At 28.9% G+C, this 21,473-nt stretch overlaps 1 protein-coding gene across 2 annotated transcripts in view; it reads left to right on the forward strand.

The window, feature by feature from the left end:
• Positions 1-21,473, forward strand: part of LOC141523939 (tachykinin-like peptides receptor 99D) — a 95,614-nt gene that overhangs the window by 42,849 nt on the left and 31,292 nt on the right. For both annotated transcript variants that reach the window (XM_074237524.1, XM_074237525.1), the window contains one exon: positions 16,234-17,062. In XM_074237524.1, the coding sequence (XP_074093625.1) occupies positions 16,623-17,062 (440 nt within the window). In that variant the 5' untranslated portion in view covers positions 16,234-16,622. The remainder of the gene's footprint in view (positions 1-16,233; positions 17,063-21,473) is intronic.

The raw sequence follows: 21,473 nt of genomic DNA on the forward strand, positions 1-21,473 counted from the left end.
AATTTTTTATTTTATTATAATGAGCAATTAATTTTTAAGTTCAAACAATAAGTTCAATACAATAATAATTAATCTAGAGCAATAACTAAAATTAATACAATCATAAGTAATAAACTTTGCATTATTCATCGTCAAATAAAAGATTCCTACCAAATTTCAAGTCTGTAGTAGAAGTTACAGTGTGGAAATGGAAATTTAATATTCTAACACCCACCCCCGCAATCCTTATTGGGGGTGGATTGTTGTAAAATCCGCTCTTAGACCATTTCCGCATTACATATAGAAGACTCTACCCAAATTTGCCGTCTGTAGGATCTGCAATTTGTAAGTTAAAAATTTTCATTGTTAATATCCACCCCCGCAACCCCCCTGTGGAGCGAGCTATCGTAAAATTCGTTCATAGATTATTTATATATCTCTTACGGAAGATTTCTACCAAATTTGGGAACTATAGGAGCTATAGTTTACAAACGGGAATTATTAATTGTTAAAGCCCCCGCAATCCCCTTTGAGGGAGGATTTTTTAAAAATTTTTTTACTTACAAACCTTCTTCTAAAAATTCTGAAAACAACAAAAAAAAATTTAGCTCAATCGGTCCAGCCGTTCTCAAGTGATGCGTGGACATACATGGGGCATTTTATTTTTATTTATATAGATTTTTTTTTTTGCTCATGTAAATATGAATATTTGTAAAAAATTAATCAATATAGTTATAAGAATAAGCAAAATTTTGAGACGGCCTTATTTTTATTTTGAAAACGATTTTTATAGCTAAATTTGGTATCATCAATAAGCTTTTTGGTACCATAAAGAATTTTTCCTTTGAATCCGCTGGCCGCGACACAGAAATTTTTCGATATAAATTCTTCATCTCCGTCATAAAAAACAAGTTGTGTAATATTTTACAGTGATTTAAATGAAACGTTTGATAGGCTATTAAATATTTTTATGCTGCAATTAATAACAATCAAATGTACGAGCCCAAGCATTATACAATGACATAATGAGTTTAATTTCCAATCAATTGATACCGTTTATTCATCAACTAATGATTTTATAATTTCCGTTGCATATGCAAAATACTATTCGGTAAAATTCAACGGGCAATTATAAGTGTGATGGAATAATTGTGAGTATGAATTTTCTACATGTCCGTCATTTTCACCTATCGCTCTATTTATTCGTCAGTACTCAGTAGTCAGTATCAATTATATTCAATACTCTCAACGTCATAATCCGATGACAATTCGTCCACTCTGTACTATATTTAAATGGACAATATATACAGACTATTTTGAATATTATTAAAGTATTGTTTTTTAAATTCAAACTTAAAGATTTTGAATAAAAAAATTTTATTATATTTTATAAGAATCAAAAAAAATATGTAAGGATAATTTTTTTGATTACTTTTTTTCATAAGAAATAACAAAATGTTGAATTGAATAAATGAAGCCACAAGTGTAATAAAATAGAATTCTTGTCACGTAAAACTAAACCGTAAAATCCATTGGCTTGAGAATTTTCAGTCTAGTGCAAAATAGCGAGCGGAGATGAAAAGCGTTGCAAGCTTTTAGAATATGTTCACGGGCAAGAGAATAGAACTGAGTATACATTTGAGCGTGAAATAAAGACGAAAACACAAGATAAGAGCTGTATCGTAGGTTAATGTTACATTATAGTCACTATGTTTTCCTCTGGGTATATTTATATATGTGTGAGTGCGTTATGTGGCAATAATGTGTGTCTGGCTCTATATTACACTGCTTGATTTACATATTCATATTTATGTCTGATTCAAAGAGAAGTTTGTATTAAAGTTCCACTGTGACATTAAAATTTTCCAAGTTTTGTTAAAAATAACAGTAATAATAATAATAATAATGCAATGTAAAAAATTTACGGAGTGAATGATTTTGAAATGATTTAATTCCCTCTATTAATTAAAAAATACGTATTGAGAGATTTTTAAAATTAGTATTTTTATTTTTCTCAATTTTATTTAAAAAATAAATTTTAGTATTTTTTGAAAATTACATTAATATTTTTTTTTTAATTTTAACAATTAGTATTTTTGATAAGTTTTTTTCTTAATAATTTATTTGTTAAGAAATCCTATAATACAAATATTATTATTTTATTCCTTCACTTAGGTAGTTCGAGTGATAGTAGTGAAAAATCACCCCTTATTTTTTATAGTGTAACAATAAAAATAATTATTAAAAAAATAGCAATAATAATAATAAAAATAGTGAAATTTTTCATTGTTTGAAGATTGATAATAACACTTTTGTTTTGAAAGATGACCCCATTAATCAAAAACCGCATAAAACGTCGCGAAACATTAATCATGTGACAAGTTTTCTCCGCTGGTTTCCACGTGTCGAGATAACAATAAAGCAAAACAAAAAGTACTGTAAAAAATCTAAGTACTTAACACGAATGAAATTTATATTTTATGATGAGCGTGAAAGTAAACGGAAGAACGAGAAACACAAAAAGTATAAAGTGAAAGCACCCGGGGGTTAAATGTTTTTTTTTTTTCTATTGTCGAAAGGACAACTTAAATGAGTGTGGATTTCTTTTGACACTCTTTGACTTTTTTTGCATTATTACTGCGGTGATGAGTCTTGAGAAATTATTTTCCTGATTTCAATGAATTAAAATTCTATTAGGTTCAATAATGTTTTTTTATTTTATTTATTTTCTAACTCCCTGAAATTGTTTCTATAAAAGAGATTTTTGAAACATTTGATTCATTTCCGGAGACAATTAATCAGACAAAAATGTAGAAATAAGGAAATAATTGATATCGAAGATAATTGGTACACCAGCAAATGACGCTGAAACTCGGATGGTACTTTCCTGTCTGCTATCAGTTTTTCTAGGTCTCTGTCGGACAACACAATAGACTTTAAGTATAATGGCGATAGAAGTTTACTCCCCTATATTCCAACAAAACTCTCTCTCTCTCTCTCTCTCTCTCTCCCAAACTGTCCTCTTTTCTCGGCCATACTTATCATCAGTACTCCACTTATTTTCTCATCCGCTCTAACTTTATTCATTCCCCGTGATACTCATTGGGACTAGGCGGCAGCCGGTTCTCTCTTCTTACGGATATAACTAAACAAGAGACCAAATCGTCGACGAAAAGTCTTCCTAGGAGGAAGAAACTAAAAAAAAAATAACTCTGCTAAGTGCTACTCAATTTCCACTTGAATCAACCTCCCAACCCTTAATCTCCAAGTTATTCCTTAATAAGAGTTATTATTTGTCGGGAATCATCAGGCTTTAATTTCGAATTTTTACCATAATAATAATAACAATAATTATTATCAGACAGAAAAAAACTAAACGGTAATAAACAGTAGTGGATTTATAACAAAGAATAATTAATTAATAATAAATATAATTTCAAACAGTAATAATCAAAAAAAAAAAAAAAAAAGTATAATAATTCAGATCACGAACTTTTCGATGGTACCACAAATTTCACTTTAAAAAATCATTTTATAATAAAAATACGTCCGTCGCAAAATTTCCTTTTTTTTTTTAATTATATAAATTAACATTTAACATTATTGTTAAATTTACAAAACTAAATAAATCAATTTTATCAAGTTTAAAATTTTAGTCTATTCCTAACTACTCCATAATAAATGAACATTTTATCATACAAATATGTCGGAGACAAAATTTTGCTTATTTTCTCAATCATATAGTCTATTATTAAATGGGTATCATCGGAGTTAATTGATCTTCTGAAATTAATTAACTACAGTTGATGATTATTTAGCTTTGTGCTGGATACGAAATGTCTAAAGTGATTAATAGCGTCACAAATAGAGCTGCAGAGGTGTGTGAAGCTAATTTGTTAAGGATCTGCATATCAATGGCCTGAACACGAGGCAATCTGGTTGCTCGGTCATGCCGTGGAACATGAACTAATGGTCGTGACCTGCGATCTGGATTTGAATCTAAGCTAAGCAACTCTACTACCAGCTGACGTAGCTCCGTTGCAAGAAATCCCCATCATAATTACGAATCATAATTAACACATTTATATTATTTTTTATACCATAAAAAATAAGTTTCTAATAATATTCTGCTAATCAGTTTCCAAAAAATTTTTGTAAAATTACCATGGAAATTTTTGATAGTGATATGTTGAATTTAATTGCATCTTACAACGATAATATACACTTGATCTTGAGATTTTGGATTATTCTTTACTACAATAACGAGTTTTAAGACGAGCAATTTTTTAAATAACTGCTAGCGTAAAGCTTATCGTGGTTAAATCTCTTAAAACATATTCAAAACCTATAACATTATACAAAACTTTTTCTCACGTATAAATTACTTATTATATCTCGCAGTATGTACTTACTTTTCAAATTTATTATGATACTTCTTTATAGCCTGTATGTAAAACTTTCATAGATTAATGTATCATTCTAATGTATGCCATTTGGCCTACTTGCCTTGGCATATTTAAATGAATACAATACAATACAATACAATCAAAACAATAGGTTTTCTTAAAATAAATTTTTGAGGTAAAGAACATATCTTAAGAATCAAGTAATTTTTTTCTTCAGTCTATACCAAAAATTTTTCGTTTGATTTATAATTTCCAATTTTTGTTTTTTATTAGAATTGATATTCTTCAAAGGATAAAAAGAAAAAATTCTCCTTTGTACACTGAAAGAAAAACAATTTTGATTCAAGAAATTTTTTTTCTTCAAAATTTGAACTCTTGAAACTAGATATAGATATATTTCTTTCAAGAATTTTTGTCTCTACGTTCAAGATAGGCGATAACATTGGTTCAAGATGTTACCGACTTGTGTTAAGAATGGCTTTTTTTTTGAGTCATTAATTTACTTATTTTCAAGAAATAATTTTGTTTCGGTAGAACAATTAAAGACTATTTAGTTTTTGAAATATACTTTGATGAATTATTTTAAGTTTTTTAAACGATAATGTTATTTTGGTTGAAAAATTAAATGTATCGATTGAAGATAATATAGCTCTTAAGCCAAGAAAATCTAAATCAAGACAAGAAATTCTTAAAGCAAAATAATCATTTGTCTTCCAAAATAAATTCTTAGATCAAGAAAATATCTCTTGAGTCAACATAAATTTTTTATCAGTGTAGAATCATTTTTTCTGATTAAAAAAATTAATTAAGACAATCGAAATTACTTTGATCGAAGTGTTAATTTACAAGTTAGAATTTTCCTTTTAATTTAATAATCTAATGTTCTTAAAAAAAATTTTTTTTACTTAAATTTTTAAATTTCTTAAAATTAGAAACGTACGCGTGATACTTTTAAATCTCGTTTGTAAAATACCAACTTTAGAATCCATTTAATTACATATGGTCACAATCGTGCATACAAATTAAACGTAATACGTAGTACTGTTCTTGAAGTACTTCCTTCTATTCTCTGCGTTCCATTGTAGTTCGTAGCCGTCTGTATCTGATATCAAAGCCAATTCAGTAATTTCGCTGTGCAACATTTAATTTTAATACTAATTCCAATTCACTGAAACTCTTACCTACTATTTTGATCACGGTTGAAAAGTACGGGAGCTTTGCAGTGATTTATATTTAATTGAATAACATGTGGATTTGTTAATCTATTTTTGGTAGTTAAGGGTAAAATTCTACACTAAGTTGCGAAGCTTTTGATAATTATAATAATTACTTAGCCAAGATAGTTAACATTGTAGAGGTTATTTCACAAGATTATTATTTTATGGTTATATTATGATTATAATTATGAGAAATGAGAAGTGAGAGGAAAAAAGAAGGATAATGATGAGAAAATAAAAGCTGCTGGAGGTATAATGTTAAAAGTTTCATTGTTTTTTTAACTGCTAATTCAACAAAAGCTTTTAACGCGTATTAAATAATATCATTTTTTGATTTTTCAATTTAAATTTTAATTATTTTCTTGGAGAAACCAAGACTGGGCAATTACTTTTAGCTTTTAAGTTATTTTTATATCTATAAAGCTTTAAAAGACTGAGTATTTATTCTGCAAAGTTTTTTTCGGCGAGTTGGCATTATAATTTATTTCTTATAAAGAAATTGACTTGAAAAAAATATTTTATACTGTAAAATCATTTTTATTTAATTTTGGTCTTGATTTAAAATATTTATTTCTTAACCATTGAAAAACAAATTATTTTTTCTACCATGTCTTGATACTGAGAATGAATAAATTTATATTAAAACTAGCTGTTACCCGTCCGCTTCGCTGGGCATTTCATAGATTTGTATTTTTAGATCTAAATTTGAAATTTAATTAGAGTATTGTTTTGACTTTCACAAATTCCAAATTTCATCGAATTAGCGTATACCTTTTATCCATGTAATTATTCCAGCTAATATTCATTGTAACTTTCAATGTGTAATCATTATAATGTTTGCGTGGCTTTTTTCAAAAATGAATAATGATTGACACGAAGAAAAAAATTTGAAATGAAAATTTGGAATCTATAGGAGCTATAGCTTGGAAATTAAAAATTTTTAATGTTAACACCCATCTTCGCAAACCCCTGTGAGATGAATTATCGTAAAATTTGCCCATAAACTTTTTCTACATCTCTTACAGAAGATTCCTACCAAATTTGGAGTCGATAGGCGCTATAGTTTAAAAACGGAAATTTTTCATTATTAACACCCCCGCAATCCTTTTTGGGGTAGAATATTGTAAAATTCGTTCATAAATTATTTTTCCATCACTTACAGAAAATTCCTACCAAAATTTGGAGTCTGTAAAAGTTGTAGCTTATAAATTAAAAATTTTGATTGTTAATACTTACCCCCGCAACCCTCTGTGAGGGGAAATATCGTGAAATTCGTTTATAGATTATTTGTACATCTCTTACAGAAGATTCCTACCAAATTTGAAGACGATAGGAGCTATAGTATAAAAACGGGAATTTTTCATTGTTAACGCCCCCGCAACCCCCCTTGTGGGTGAAATTTCGTAAAATCCGTTCTAACTTATCTCTACTCGGTGAAAGGAATATTCCTGCCAAATTTCAAGTCTCTGGGTCTTATAGTTTCAGAGATATCGTAATGAGTGACTATATCTATAGAAAGTCTCCTATATATATGTAGATTAATAGTAGGCAAGTGAACATTTTAAAAATTTATTTTTAATAATTTGTTAGTGAAAAAAAATCCAAATAATTGTCAGATGTCCATTAATTTCATTATCGTTTCACTCAAGACTATTTCTTATAAATCATAACCATAAACGAATTTAGTTTTTCCATAAATGACAAGTCTACTTAATTATTACTCCCCAAAATAAACCGAAGTATTTCCAAAGTACACAGAATAGACTAGGGAATAAAGTCGTAGACAATTAGGCACGAGCAAATACAAGTATTGGCATCGTCTTGATAACATGATCAAGGCCTTGATGACAAGACACCGCCTCTCTCGCGTACTCCATTATTATTAGTATACCCTAACAGCGTTAGTATGCGTGCCGGTCCATAGACACATCTTCCAATATTGTGCATTTACTTGCATTAACAACTGACGATAGCTATTGCATCATAAATAATTCACAGTGTGTGCCTACACATAATATATATACACAATATATTACACCTACATAAGCCGCAATCGCAATTGCTACGCAATTAAAAACAATTCAACCCTAAAATTAATAATAACATCAATTATCGTTGTTGTTATCATTGGCTTATTTATATTTCAGTAATATGTTATGTGTTATACAATATAATTATATGAATGAGTACAGGTACCGAAGGGAGACGCTAATAAACGGGTTTTATTATATTAAATTCTGTCGAGCCGGGAAATACAATTAATTTAATGGTAAATCCCATGTTAACTTCTGCATCTCTGCATATCTGCATCTGCTTTTATGAATGTATAATAATATTAGACTATATTTGAATTATTATATATACAATGGTAATGACAGAGAGAGAGAGAGAGAGAGAGAGAGAAGGGTCTACTAATTCTTGTCTTGTACACTTTAAAGCGTATTAGACTAAAGCATCAGATTAATTTAACGATCTACATGCTTAATTTATTTTACGATTGTACAGTTGACATGCAAAGGAATGTTTATATTAATTCGGAATTTAAGACATGCTTTATAAATATGATGTTTAAAAAAAAAGTATGTTTTTCTCTTAGAAGCTTTTATAAGTGTTCAAACATATATTTTAAGTGCGTCTATTTATTTTTATTTATTTATTAAATTTTGATCCTAGAGCAAGTGCTTCCTAAGCATTATCATAATTAAGTAAATAACAGAACGAGTACATATTAAAATTAATAATTGAATGATAAAACTCTAGTAATATAGATAATAGATTGATTAATTTTTCAGTAATTTTTGAAAAGAAAAGAAAAATTTTTTTTGGGATCAAAACTAAATATCTTGCAAAAAATATCCTTAAATAAATTTTATTTGTAATTATTATTCTTGTTTTTTCTTTTTTTTTTTTGTGTAATTATTTTTGTAGCATGTGAAAATGTTTCTAATATGAACGAAAATAATTTTTCACGTCATTATACTCCACAAAAAATTAATATCGTAATTTTATCAATAATAATAATAATAGGAGTTGTAATAAAAATCTGTATTGAATTGCATATTTTGTGTAGGATTCATAGATAACATAAATAAAATATCAATAACTAATAGCAGACATACAACATATAACGAGAAGTAGAGTATAAGTTTGTCAGTGACAGAGTTTGTCAATCGAAGGGCTTGTACCAATAGAGCATACATACTCGATTTCATCTATTCTCACTCGACTCGTATCCAGTGTCGTCTTTCATTTGAGACTCTCTTATCTCTCAACAAGTGATGTGACGTACGTGAATAATCGATCGAGTCAAAGTGTCAGACACTCGATTTCATTTTAAACCTCCAACACTTTTTTCCTCTTTCCCTCATTTCATCTTCCCTGTCCCTGGCCCTTTTCCTTTCCTTTTCGTTATTCTTGTCCCGCGGTCTCTATTTATTATTTTTCTTCCAACCTCTGTCCCTGACAATTCGATAAATTTACTTAACTTTCTATTCAAGACATACATTATTGGCAATATTACTTTTGTATAAATATAGTATTAGATTTTTCAAAACATTTATTGCTTTTACAATTTAGACTAAAAATTTACCGTTAAAATTTTCATGACATACATAATAATTTATTAATAATTAATGTTATTCATTATTAATAATATTAATTGTTAATGAAAATTCTTGAACCATATCCATAATAACGTGAACTATTTTTGGTAGTTATTAATATTGTCATTCATCATTAATTAAAATTAATATTATTAGTGATTAATGATAATTTCTAGTATTAATAATTGATAAAAATCTACTGTTGATATGATTATTAATATCAAATATGAATGGTAGTAAATAATATTAATTATTCATGAAAATACAAAACATTAAGCATTAATGATACTAACTATCAATGGTATTAAATGATATCAATGTTCTTAATCATTGATGATTATTACTGACGTTAATTATTAATAAAGATTGATGATATCAGTGATAAATTAAAATTTATAATTAATCTATATACATATAGGAGACTTTCTATAGATATAGTCACTCATCACAATATCCCTGGAACTATAAGACCTACACAGAAAGAAAGAAAATCTTAAGTCAACCGTAAATTTTCTTAAATCAAGAAAATTTTAAGGAAGATTGAAAATTTCTTGAATGAAGTTAAAATTTCTTGAACGAAGTTAAATTTTTTTAGGTCAAGAAAATTTCTTCTTGCTCCAAAATAACTTCGGTCTTCCTTACAATTTTCTTGGTTCAAGAAATTTTTTTTTTCTGTCTAGAGACTTGAAATTTGGCAGGAATATTTCTTTCGCCGAGTAACGATGAAAAATTTCCGTTTTTAAACTATAGCTCCTATCGACTTCAAATTTGGTAAGAATTTTCTGTAAGAGATGTACAAATAATCTATCAATGAATTTTACGATATCTCACCCCACAGAGGGTTGCGGGGGTAGGTATTAACAATGAAAATTTTTAATTTTCAAGCTATAGCTCCTATAGACTCCAAATTTAATAGAAGTCGTCTACATGTGATACAAAAATGATCTAAGAACGGATTTTACACCGAATAACCTCCAATAAAGATCGCGGGGGTGGGTGTTAACAATAAAAAATCTTAATTTTCAAAATATAGCTTCAAAAAACTTTAAATTTGGTAAGGATCTTTTATTTGTCATGTAGAGATCATCTCAATACGGATTTCAATGAATTCTACTTCCGATTCGATGGAATGTGAAACTTGTGCAAGTCAAAATAATACTCTAATTGAATTTCAAGTCTAGATCTAAAACTACAATTCTATAAAGTGCCCAGCGGAGCGAGCAGGTAACATGACATAATGTAGTATGACATAATTAACGATGAGTTATATTTAATAAATAGTTAAAATTTGTCAAACAAAAATCAAAACATGTTGCATATCCTGCAAACAACAAAATAAGATGAGATTGAGTTAAACAAAAAGACCTAAACATGGACATGGATGTAAAAGTGGGTCTTAAGTGTAACTAGGGATGAAAAAGAAGAGAATAGGTCGAGAGAGCAAAAGATAGAAGAGTAAATATATAATATCCTTGATATCTAACAAGAAAGGTGGCTGATTCTCCGTGTTTGCTGTTTACATAAAGAAGATCCTTTTGTTGCAATAAAACGTAAAATCTTCATCAAAGATTATTTTACGAGAGATTGTCACAATCATGCTGTCTAGTGTCTCCCTTCGTTATTATTTCCTCTGTCTACATTTTCGTTATTATCATTATCATCATTTTTATTGTTACTAAAATTTCTTTTGTTTAAAAATATTAGCGGTTTTACTAAAATTATTGTTTAATATTTTTTTAGCTATCGTCGTCTATTCTTCATCTTGTCTCAGATTAATTAATTGCAGATAGGAGAATTATTTTTTAAAACTTTGAGAACTTTCATAGAAATAACAATATTGAACTTGTAAAAAAAAAAAAACCGAAAGTGTAGAAGACTTTTAAAGAAATCAGAATTCAATTTTTCTTGAAACAAATTTTCAGCTCCTTAAAAAGTTTCAAGTTCTAATAAACTCTCAACATTGTATATTCTGTATGTTCATTTTCGTATTGGGTAAAAGTTAGCTCTCGTTAAAGTATTGATAGTATTGGAGCCGAGACGTGTAGCAGAATGTAACTTTCAGTGATTTAGTGCATCGATTAATCAACAAAATGACTCACGAGTATCAGACTGGTGGCGTATGTACCAGTTATATACCTACCTACTGAGTATACTTTGTAGTGAGAATGCTCGGTGTACTGATGAATTAGCTTTTCTCAAGCTCCATTTGCCTACAAACTCTACCGTACAATCACAAATTCTCATTCCAAACCAGAGATGCCTGGTTGTATTTCAGCTTCGATATATTTCCGATGTCCCATTCTTTATTTTTTCAACTTTTTTTTTTCTATCACTTAAGCCCATTACACGAGTCCACCTTTATCAAACTAATCCCTTGAATTAAGCCTACTAATTATATTTATTTTCTTGTAATAATCATTTACTTTTAATGGGTTCTTGTGCCTAGATATTTATCTTACTTTTATTTTCTGAATAATTATAGTACATTTCCATCGGTAATTGTTTAAATGAGCACATAAAAAATTACAGAGTAAAATTTATTCAGGTTCTGGCTACTTTTTAATGTTTTAAATAGTATATCGAATTCCGGGATTGTATAACATTAAATATCACGAAACATAATGTGAAAAAGTAGAAAAGGCAATATTTATTCCTTATAAATCTAGTAACCTTCATTGATATATTTTAATTCTATAATATAGTCGGAAAATTAATTTAAAGAATGTCCTTTCTATCTTTATTAGCAAATTTAGTGGCTAATAAATTTACGCTTACCCTATTCATAATTTTTTACGTAAAAAATTGCTCCATACTTGCTACCATTGACCAAATGTCAATTTTTTTATTGAGCTTACAATTAATCTTTCGGATTTATGTTTTCTAATAATAAAGTTCCGATGAAGTTTCGCTCGAGATTTATGTTTTCTTGTGTTTGTAGTTGAACACATATCTTATAAGATATGTTAGTTGTCAATTTTTTTTTACTTTTTCATTTCTGTTATTGACTGATTTCGCGAAATTGTCCGCAAGACATTAAAATTCAGAAAATTTAATATTTTTGAACATTGGTGTGAATAAATTAGTTTCAATTATATTAAATAAAAATCGATCATCTTTTATTAGAATCAAGGATATATATTTTCGGCGTCTACCTCTCACCAGCGAGTAATTTTTTCTATTATGCGCCACCTAGTGGATTTTTGTGGAAACTACATGTTAAAATTTCTAGGCTTAATTTATTGTACATTTAAAAAATTAAATTATTAAATTTTTCACAAAAAATCTCTGATAAATGTAAAATTTCTATAAAATTATACAGAATTTCAATAAAAATTGAAATTTTATTCAAAAAATTCTCATAAACTAAAAAAAAAAAAAAAAAAACAATAACTTCCCGATTTTCGAAAATTTTTAATTTTCTTAGCGGCAAGTTGAAACTAAGACCGAAAATAAGACCGACTTTTAAATTTTATAAATAAACTTCGTTAATTACCATAAAAAAGACGAGCAGTCGAGACCAACAAAACAGTAACGGTAAAAGCGAATACTGTATTTCTAAACAAGTAAAAGCCATCGGACTTGAAATTGGTTCCTTCTCTGAGCTCAGACATCCAGGAAGTTGCTGTATTTCCGGTTGCCCGATTGCTTTGTGCCAGAATAGGATCCTCGAGCTAGACGATACGTTCTATGTAGATATATATTGCGCATACAGCGACTATTGTATCGTGACCGTCCCATTTTAAGCCACAAGAACAAGACTTGCAGACACCACTGCCCTAACCAGAATCCAGTACAGGACATTAGTATCCAAAGTGAGCTGTTCACTTTACACAAATCATGACATTTTGGTCAGCGTTGAAACGTTTAGAAATCGCCTGAAGTCTTGATGTCGTATCAAATCCGGTACTTACCCACCACATGGATACGAGTTGAATTATTTCTACCCTCCTGCTCAACAGATAAAAATCGCCCCTGTTTTTCCGTCCTCGTTCCTTGTCTCTCTTTCAGTGATGGGGAGTAATCATCGACTCCGAAAGAGAGAGGAGGAAGCTCAGTTAGGGGAGTTCGAGTTGCATCGCGTGCAATCTCGACGGTAAGAGAATTTAGTTCAAATTCCCAAGTTCCGGTTTTTACTTTGTGAAAACTCCCTCCGAGGAGAATTATCGATATGCTTGTGCACTTAATGCTCAATCTTCTTAATTTCAACTTTTATTTATTATTTTTTAGACACTTAACGTTTAATGTTAAGTGCATCAACGGTAATCTTGACTTTTATTTATCTTTATGTACTTCCGGGAGCCAAAAACTCTCCGATAAATTCTTATGTCGATCTAAATTGGATTTTTGGCTTAAGGATTGAAGATACTCCGCTATTGATAAGGACCTTCTTCCTTTTTTTTTATAGTAAATTAAATTTATTGTTGATAATGTCGAGATTTTTTTATATTGCGGCTGAAATTTGGATCAAATACTTCTGGTCGTTGGTTTTGGATTAATCAATATTTTACCCGATTTTTAATATTAATCTCCATTTTTTAATGTTTCAAGCATTCAGATCACTTAAGAAACCCTTAATTGCGGAATTTACACTAAAATTTTTTTTTATTATAACTATCTCTTAATTTACTTTATATAAGTGTAATTTTTAGCTAATCATCTTCACCGACATGATGATATATAAGTAATAAGTAATAAGTCATAAGTCATGTCATGAGTGTCTTTCACACAACAAATTAATTACTTTTATAAAATTCCATTTCCCAGTAAGCCCTTCAAGGCCTAGTTTCAACGAGTAAAAATAAAAAGATCACGTTTTGTATTACCTACCAAAAAAATTTTTTTTTTCGACTTCGTACCTTGATAAAAGTCATAAATCTCTTAGACGTGGAGTCTTATCAAGAAAAAAAAAAAAACATTAAGTGTAACATATTTTTTCGACTAAAAATGATTTATATAAACTTAATACCATATATACTATATTACATTATATCATGTTACTTATACATATGCTGTTAATATCGATATTAAGAATCTAGTAAGTGATTTTTCACTTTAACAGATTATTATTTGAGATTAGGGAAAAAAATCAGTATCAAGGGTTCAAAATAACGATAATGATGTTTATTGTTATTGTTATCGTTACTGTTATTATTTTACTGAGAAGAGATTAAGGCACTTGTATGAGAAAAAAAAAAGTTGAGAAGGCATTTGTGTATATATTTATGCATGAGCAGAAAATATATATCCAGTGTCAAAAATAGCTAGTATTTCACACTCTTAACTGGCGCTTTTTTACTTTGTAATTCAAATGGGTGGAATAAATTCAAGTAGAAACAGAATACGATTTTTCACTTGGATCATCTACCCTTTAACCTTCGCCCCCTGCTTTCGTCTGGATCGCGAAACTGCGGTAGGGTTCTGATTCGTCGGATAAACTATGGTAATTTCAAAAAATGAGGGAATCATCTGTCAAATTAGTCTCAAATTTTTCTCGTGTACAACCTTATAAATCACTTCTTTTCAAATCCATATTTATTTAAAATCAATTACTTTTTTTATACTCGTGTTACCATTTATCTTTAATGTAATAATAAATAGTGAAACAATTTATAGGAACATTTTTATATAATTAGTGTTAAAAATAAAAAAAAATCAGTGATTTAAACTGTTGAAATGATAGAAATAATTTTCTACATTCAATATCTATTTTCTTAACTACCCAATTATAAGTTTCCTTAAGTACAGTTTAACAAATATTTAATTACACTAATTATCCAGGTGTAATAATTGCCAGAGTTTGTTCTCAAGTTTAAATTCTTGAATCTTATAATATTAATCGTATCTAAGATATAAAAGTAAATAGATTTAAAGGAGTTTAATAATGATAATAAAAATAATAATGATAATTTTTGTAAATCAAACTACTTTACTTATGCTCTAGCTCAGAGCAAAATTATAAAAAAAAATATAGTTCGCAAAAAATTGCACTTTTAACAATTCCCATGAGTACTTTCTCACATTCTCGTTTTCGTATAATTTTCCTCTTGAATTTCTCCATAAATTTAAGTACATACTGAATTTAAAGTTTTCATGCGTGCATGAGTATACATATATGCGTGTGAATTCTGAATAAGACCGAAAATTAAAGTCATAAACTAAGAAACAATGGCAATAATAGCGGCCTGGTAGAAACTATTTATAACACGGTGATAAATAAAAAATTATAATGAAATCATCCAGAAATTTTATTCAAATTATTATTATATTATAAATTAATTCTTAACTTTTCAGCTTAACGTGTTTATATTTTTCATATCTGACTATAAATTATCTCGGGTGAGATAGTCATAAAAATAATGCTCTCGAATACCAAGTGGAGCTCGTAAACTAGAAATTTTTAAGTAAAAAAATAACGACGGGGGTTGAACACTTGAATAAAAGTAATGGAGATTTCATACCTGAAACTTTAAATCACATAGATAAAACAAAAAAATTTACTGTTATTATAAACAGTTATACTATTATTATTATTTTTATTATAAATTTTTTTTTTAATTAAATTAAAAATTTTTTTATTGACCGCCAGATTTTTTACTATCGATTGACTTTTGACTGCAACAATCTTTCCAGTCAACCAGCTGTGGCGAATTTTTTATAGATTCAATACAAAAATAGTAGTTAGATTTCCCCAATAAAATTCAATAAATTAAACCAGTATCCCTGCTGAAGACAAAGCAAGCCTTGACCTGAAGACAACAGAAATTCGTAGAATTTCGACTAACGATAGTCGATTTTGACTCCGACAATTGAATTCCCATATCCATTTCCCTTCTTATCCAGCCAACAAACGTTCTCCTCCCTTTCAACACCCCAACGCTCATCGAAGTATCCTCTATCCGAAACTCATTAATCATTTTTCCCGATAGCACTTGGGTTTAATTAAACTTCCTCCTAAAGATGTACTTAGTACTAATTTTTAATTTCACTCACTTTTCTCATTTTCTGATAAAAAATTTATTTCTGTTCCAGAAGTCGTTGGCTGCTTTGATCTACGTTTTTTCCGAGAACAAAGATTTGAGTGAATAGCTACCATGTAATCCCAGAAAATGACCCGAGGCACATTATTAGTCCCAGCACAACTTCCGTTTACCTACAACTGAAAAAATTGCAAGAGAATTGTCGAATATTCGCTCTTTCATCAAACAAAAAAAAAAAGACCTCAATACATTTGTAAAAAACTAAAGCCGATAAATCAATAAAATAATAATCATCAAGAGGGTAGCAGTACAATTTGATGTACTCAAAAAATTGCAATGGAAAAAAAATTAGCACATGAGGTGTTTTGTTGCGACGAAAAATTAGAAACGATGCCTCTCTACTGATCAGCTGGACAAATATTTCAAAATTACTAAGTGAAGATGGAAAAAATTTATTTTTCAACGGCCTATCCGCCGGTAAATTTAACTCCTTGGAAAGAGGTCTGGTTTAGCGATTTTGATAATATCACTTACGACAACGTTACGGATATAGATAGCAACAAATTTACACTGCCGTTATGGCGTCAAATTTTATGGTATTGTTTGTTTGTGAGCATGATTATCGTCGCAACTGGTGGAAATTTGATAGTTATATGGATCGTGTTGGTGCATAAACGTATGAAATCGGTGACAAACATATTTCTGGTTAATTTGAGTATCGCTGATACTTTAGTGTCAATGCTCAATGTTACCTTCAATTTTTATTACATGTTACACAGCCACTGGACATTTGGGAGTTTTTACTGCAAAGTCAGCCAATTTATTTCTGTTGTCACTATCTGCGCCAGTGTTTTCACGCTCATGGCCATCTCTATTGACCGGTGAGTTTTGTTTGATTATTATTATTTTTTTTTCTGTTATATTCGTGGTTTCGATTATCGAAATCATTTTTAATTGCTTCCCTTTGGGACGAAAGTAACAGCCATTTTGAATCAATCGTTAAAGGTTTTTAACGAAGCACAATAAAATAACATACTTAATCTTTGGACGATTCTCAAGGTCAAGTATGAGCCAAATCGATCAAATATTCCGTAAAATGCAACCCAACCTGGAAAAGTTTGGGCATAATATAAAATTTTTAACGACAATTGGAAACCTCTTGAGCAATCTGCGGATAAAGTAATTTTACACAAGTTAAAAGAATTGCCCAAAATCAATGAGATTTTCTAAAAAAAAAAAAAAAAAAAAAATTTATTCTGAACTTTGCACTGACTTTATTGTGCAAATGCAACTTTTTGGAACAAAAAGTAAATAATACAATTTTAGTAATAAGATTATTCTGCGATAAATCAGTATCTAGAAAAAAATACATCGATCGATTCTCCCGTAGTAAGTTACACTTAAAATTCTTCTCCATTGGTTTATTTTTTCTTTAGCGCCTCTAAACACTTTTATTTCGTAACTCCTTTTATTTCCATTCCCCACGGTCTACCGAGTACAGCTACACTAGATACCCACTGCAATTTATGGGTTTCCTAACATGTGCTTTTTAGTTTTGCTTTTTAAAAATAAAAGACCAATTTACTATGGCTATTATCCCTGAAATATCCTTTGGCTAACTTTAAAGCATTTCCCACAAGAGATTAATTGTGGAAGTAAGTAGTCAAGTTGTGCACTGTACTATTTATTTACATATTTGTCATAGAGTTATTAAAAATAGAAATGAGGACTCTAGATTTTAATAAAACTGTGTCAAGATTCAGAAAACTCAATCCCGGTATTTATTAATCACTGGATTCAGTAAGTTGAGACTTTTCAAATAAAACTTTCATTTCATATTATATCTATGGCAGTTAATAAAAAGTATGACATGGAAATATTAAAGTTATAAAAATATAAAATTTTACCTGAGCTTTGCTATCGAGTTTACTCAAGTACAAAATTAAAATGTCAACTTTTTATATTACTTAATCTTTTATTTTCTTCCAAAATTAAGAGAAATGGTGTTAGATTTGATTTTTGAACGCGTTTTAAGTCTTATTACTTGAAATTTTTTATTTCAATAATTTTTCAGTTGTGTTAATTTTTTAAACAGTCAAGAAATTTTTTTCTTCAATAAATCGATCAATTTTTGGTTAAAAATAAAATTTTAAATTAAGTAAAAGCATGTGAAAAATTTTTTGGAAAAATCAAAAATTCTCTTCATGAATTAAATTATTTAAAAAAATTTTTAATTGTTCAAATGCATTGAAAAGTTGGTAAGAAAGATGTAAAAATTATTTTTTAATTATCCAATTTTCTTACCTAACTACTGAAGACAGCATAAGCCCACTTTTTGAGTATTCTTGACCTGTTATAAATTTTCATTCCAAACCATTTTAATTTCAAGATTTCCGCCCCTCCACATCGACATTACACGACACCTAGAAAACTAATTTCATCTGAGTAGAGCTGCAAAAATGCGGCTCGTCGATATCCGGCATGTAGAACATCTAAGATCAATAACAATAAAATAAAAATAAATATAATACTAATACTTATCTTTTATTCACTCGGTGCTATTTGATGGGCTCGAGTCAGCAGTTTCACTCTAGCACAGTTCCACGGTCATCAAAATACTTCGGAATGACGACACACTCGTATTCTCATATAGAAAATGGATATCGCCCATCGAGACTTTCCAGACACCGCGTACTTTATTAAGTACGCACATAATTTAACTTTTTTATGGATTTGTGTTTTTTTTCCATTTTTAATTTCTAGTTTCAATCGATAAAACATGACAGAACTGATAAAATATGAATTGTTTGATAAACAAGTAATTGCATCACAATCAACAAAATTCTAAGCCAATTTACCCAAAAAATGAAAATTGGATAAAATAAAAATTTATATAAGAAGATATATTTCCCGCAATTGTTCGCTGACCTGCAATCATGACAATTAGGCTACCTTGAGAGATAAAGCTCAGGTCGGTCAAAGCAGAATTATTGATGATTAAGCTTAGAACTCCCCTTTGGTCCCTAAACTCAAGATTATGTATCCTTTAAAATCAATTCCCTTTAAATGAAACCTGAGCACTGGACCGTCAAATCCGAAATCTCGTTCTCTGACATTAACAAAACAATACAACTGAACAATGAGTGCTGAATTCCAGTCCGTTTTGAATTCTTACTACACCCAATTCCTCCAATATCAATATCTGTTTCTCGGTTCAATAAGCACCTCCATATTCCATTTAATTTATACCTTTCAAATTTAGTAATTCAAATCAACTGGTTGGTCTTATGTAAAACCATTCGTTTGTATCAAAAAATGTAAATAACGTGTTTTTTATTGTTTTTTTTTTTTTTTTTTTTTTTTTTTTTAATTTATTAAAAACACATGCATTCGACATTGCAATTCTAATGTCACATAATTCCCCTAGTCCCTATGGCAATTGTATCATTCATACTTTCATACATATTATATAAAGGTTGGTGAATTCAAATATAGTATAAAAGAAAAAATACATCCACGTATATTAAGGTGGCGCCATAAAATCGACTATTTTTGTTTTTTGAGTCTCCTATAAAAATATGTTAGTTCATAATCTTTTAAGGGTGATGCCCACTGTGACGACCGAAAAAAAGAGAGAATTTTTTTGGCCTAGAAAATGAAACAGTATCAGGATTGTTTTTTATTTTATTAAGTGTACATCTGAAAAACAAATCCGAGTTATCATTACAATCTATATAAATAAAGTTATCGTTGCATGTCGTCGATTTTTTGAATTTTGATTTTTTACAAAATTACGATCGATTGAAAATTTTTTCTGGACGTTTTAACAACTTCTTTTATCCTACTTTTTAAAATCAATAATTACATACCAGAATAAAAATATAGATAAATATTAATGATTAATTCAGTAATATCGGATCTAAATAACAAATTCCATTTCAATACCAATAGTTCATGTACATACAGATGATAGCAATAGCTCTCAATGCCCATACTATCACGTGCCGTAAAATGAGAAGCGCTTAGAATTTACGATCCATAAAAAATTATTTAATAATAATAATAATAATAACTCGAAGTAACTTGTTTTATTTTTATTAATTAAACTAATTAAATTAACAACATTTCCCTCTAATTTAGTAAATCAGTATTTATTGGGTCAGTATAATATACAGTAAGCACCGAGACAGAAGTTAGGTATTCTAATTTTTTTTCCCATAAGATTTCCTCGAACAGTAAATTTTCAGTGAGCCATGTCTTGTGTCTTGAGCTTTCCTCAGCTTAGCCGGCGGTTTTTCGCTTTTTACTCCTCGTCACCGTCTTAATTTTTAAAAAGTTATGGCTTAATGCAAAGCGTAGTTTGTTAGTCGTCGTAACGCTCATGACCAGAATGTCTAACACGTGGACTTTCCGTCCCTTTTAATGTCTTAATCTTGCAAATGGGTTCGTGAAAATACCTCAAGACACCATTTAAGAGCGTTTAATGACTCTAAAACACGTGCTTTTATAAACAATAAATTATACTAATGCTTTTTTTACCGTCATTAATTTTTTCTCACGCTCATTATAACCATTTACATTTTTAATAATTCATATTTACAAATTATGACTTTCAAAATAAATAAAAAAGAGGGATTTGGCAACCGAAATAGACGTAGATTTGTTTGAGCTATCATAAATTTGCAAAATTTTTAAAACGAATCATAAAATCTACTAAAAATTTTTATAAGCTAAATAAATAATTAAATTGCCAATTACCAGCATTAATCCACTGGACATTTAATCGGCCATTGTACTGAGAAAAAAAATACTTTTATTATTACTAGTTATTAATTTCTGAAGAGAAGAGCATTAATATTTATCTTTGGATAATAGATAAACAAGATAACAGCTTTATATAAATTAAGTAAAAAATATTTCAATCAATTTAACAAGTTCTTCAGCTAAGAATATACACTGATAGAAAAACAATCTTGATTCAAGAAATTTTTGTTCTTCAAAATTTGAACTTTTGAAACTAGATATAGATATATTTCTTTCAAGAATTTTTGTCTCTTGGTTCAAAATAGGCGATAACATTGATTCAAGATGTTACCGACTTGTGTTAAAAATGGCTTTTTTTTGAGTCATTAATTGACTTATTTTCAAGAAATAATTTTTTTTCGGTATTACAATTAAAAACTATTTAGTTTTTGAAATATACTTTGATGAATTATTTTAAGTTTTTTAAACGATAATGTTATTTTGGTTGAAAAATTAAATGTATCGATTGAAGATAATATAGCTCTTAAG

The sequence above is a fragment of the Cotesia typhae genome, unplaced genomic scaffold (genome assembly GCF_013202065.1).
Source record: "Cotesia typhae breed Kobodo isofemale line unplaced genomic scaffold, CoteBio_Ctyphae contig_22, whole genome shotgun sequence".
In the NCBI taxonomy this organism is placed as follows: Eukaryota; Metazoa; Arthropoda; class Insecta; order Hymenoptera; family Braconidae; genus Cotesia; species Cotesia typhae.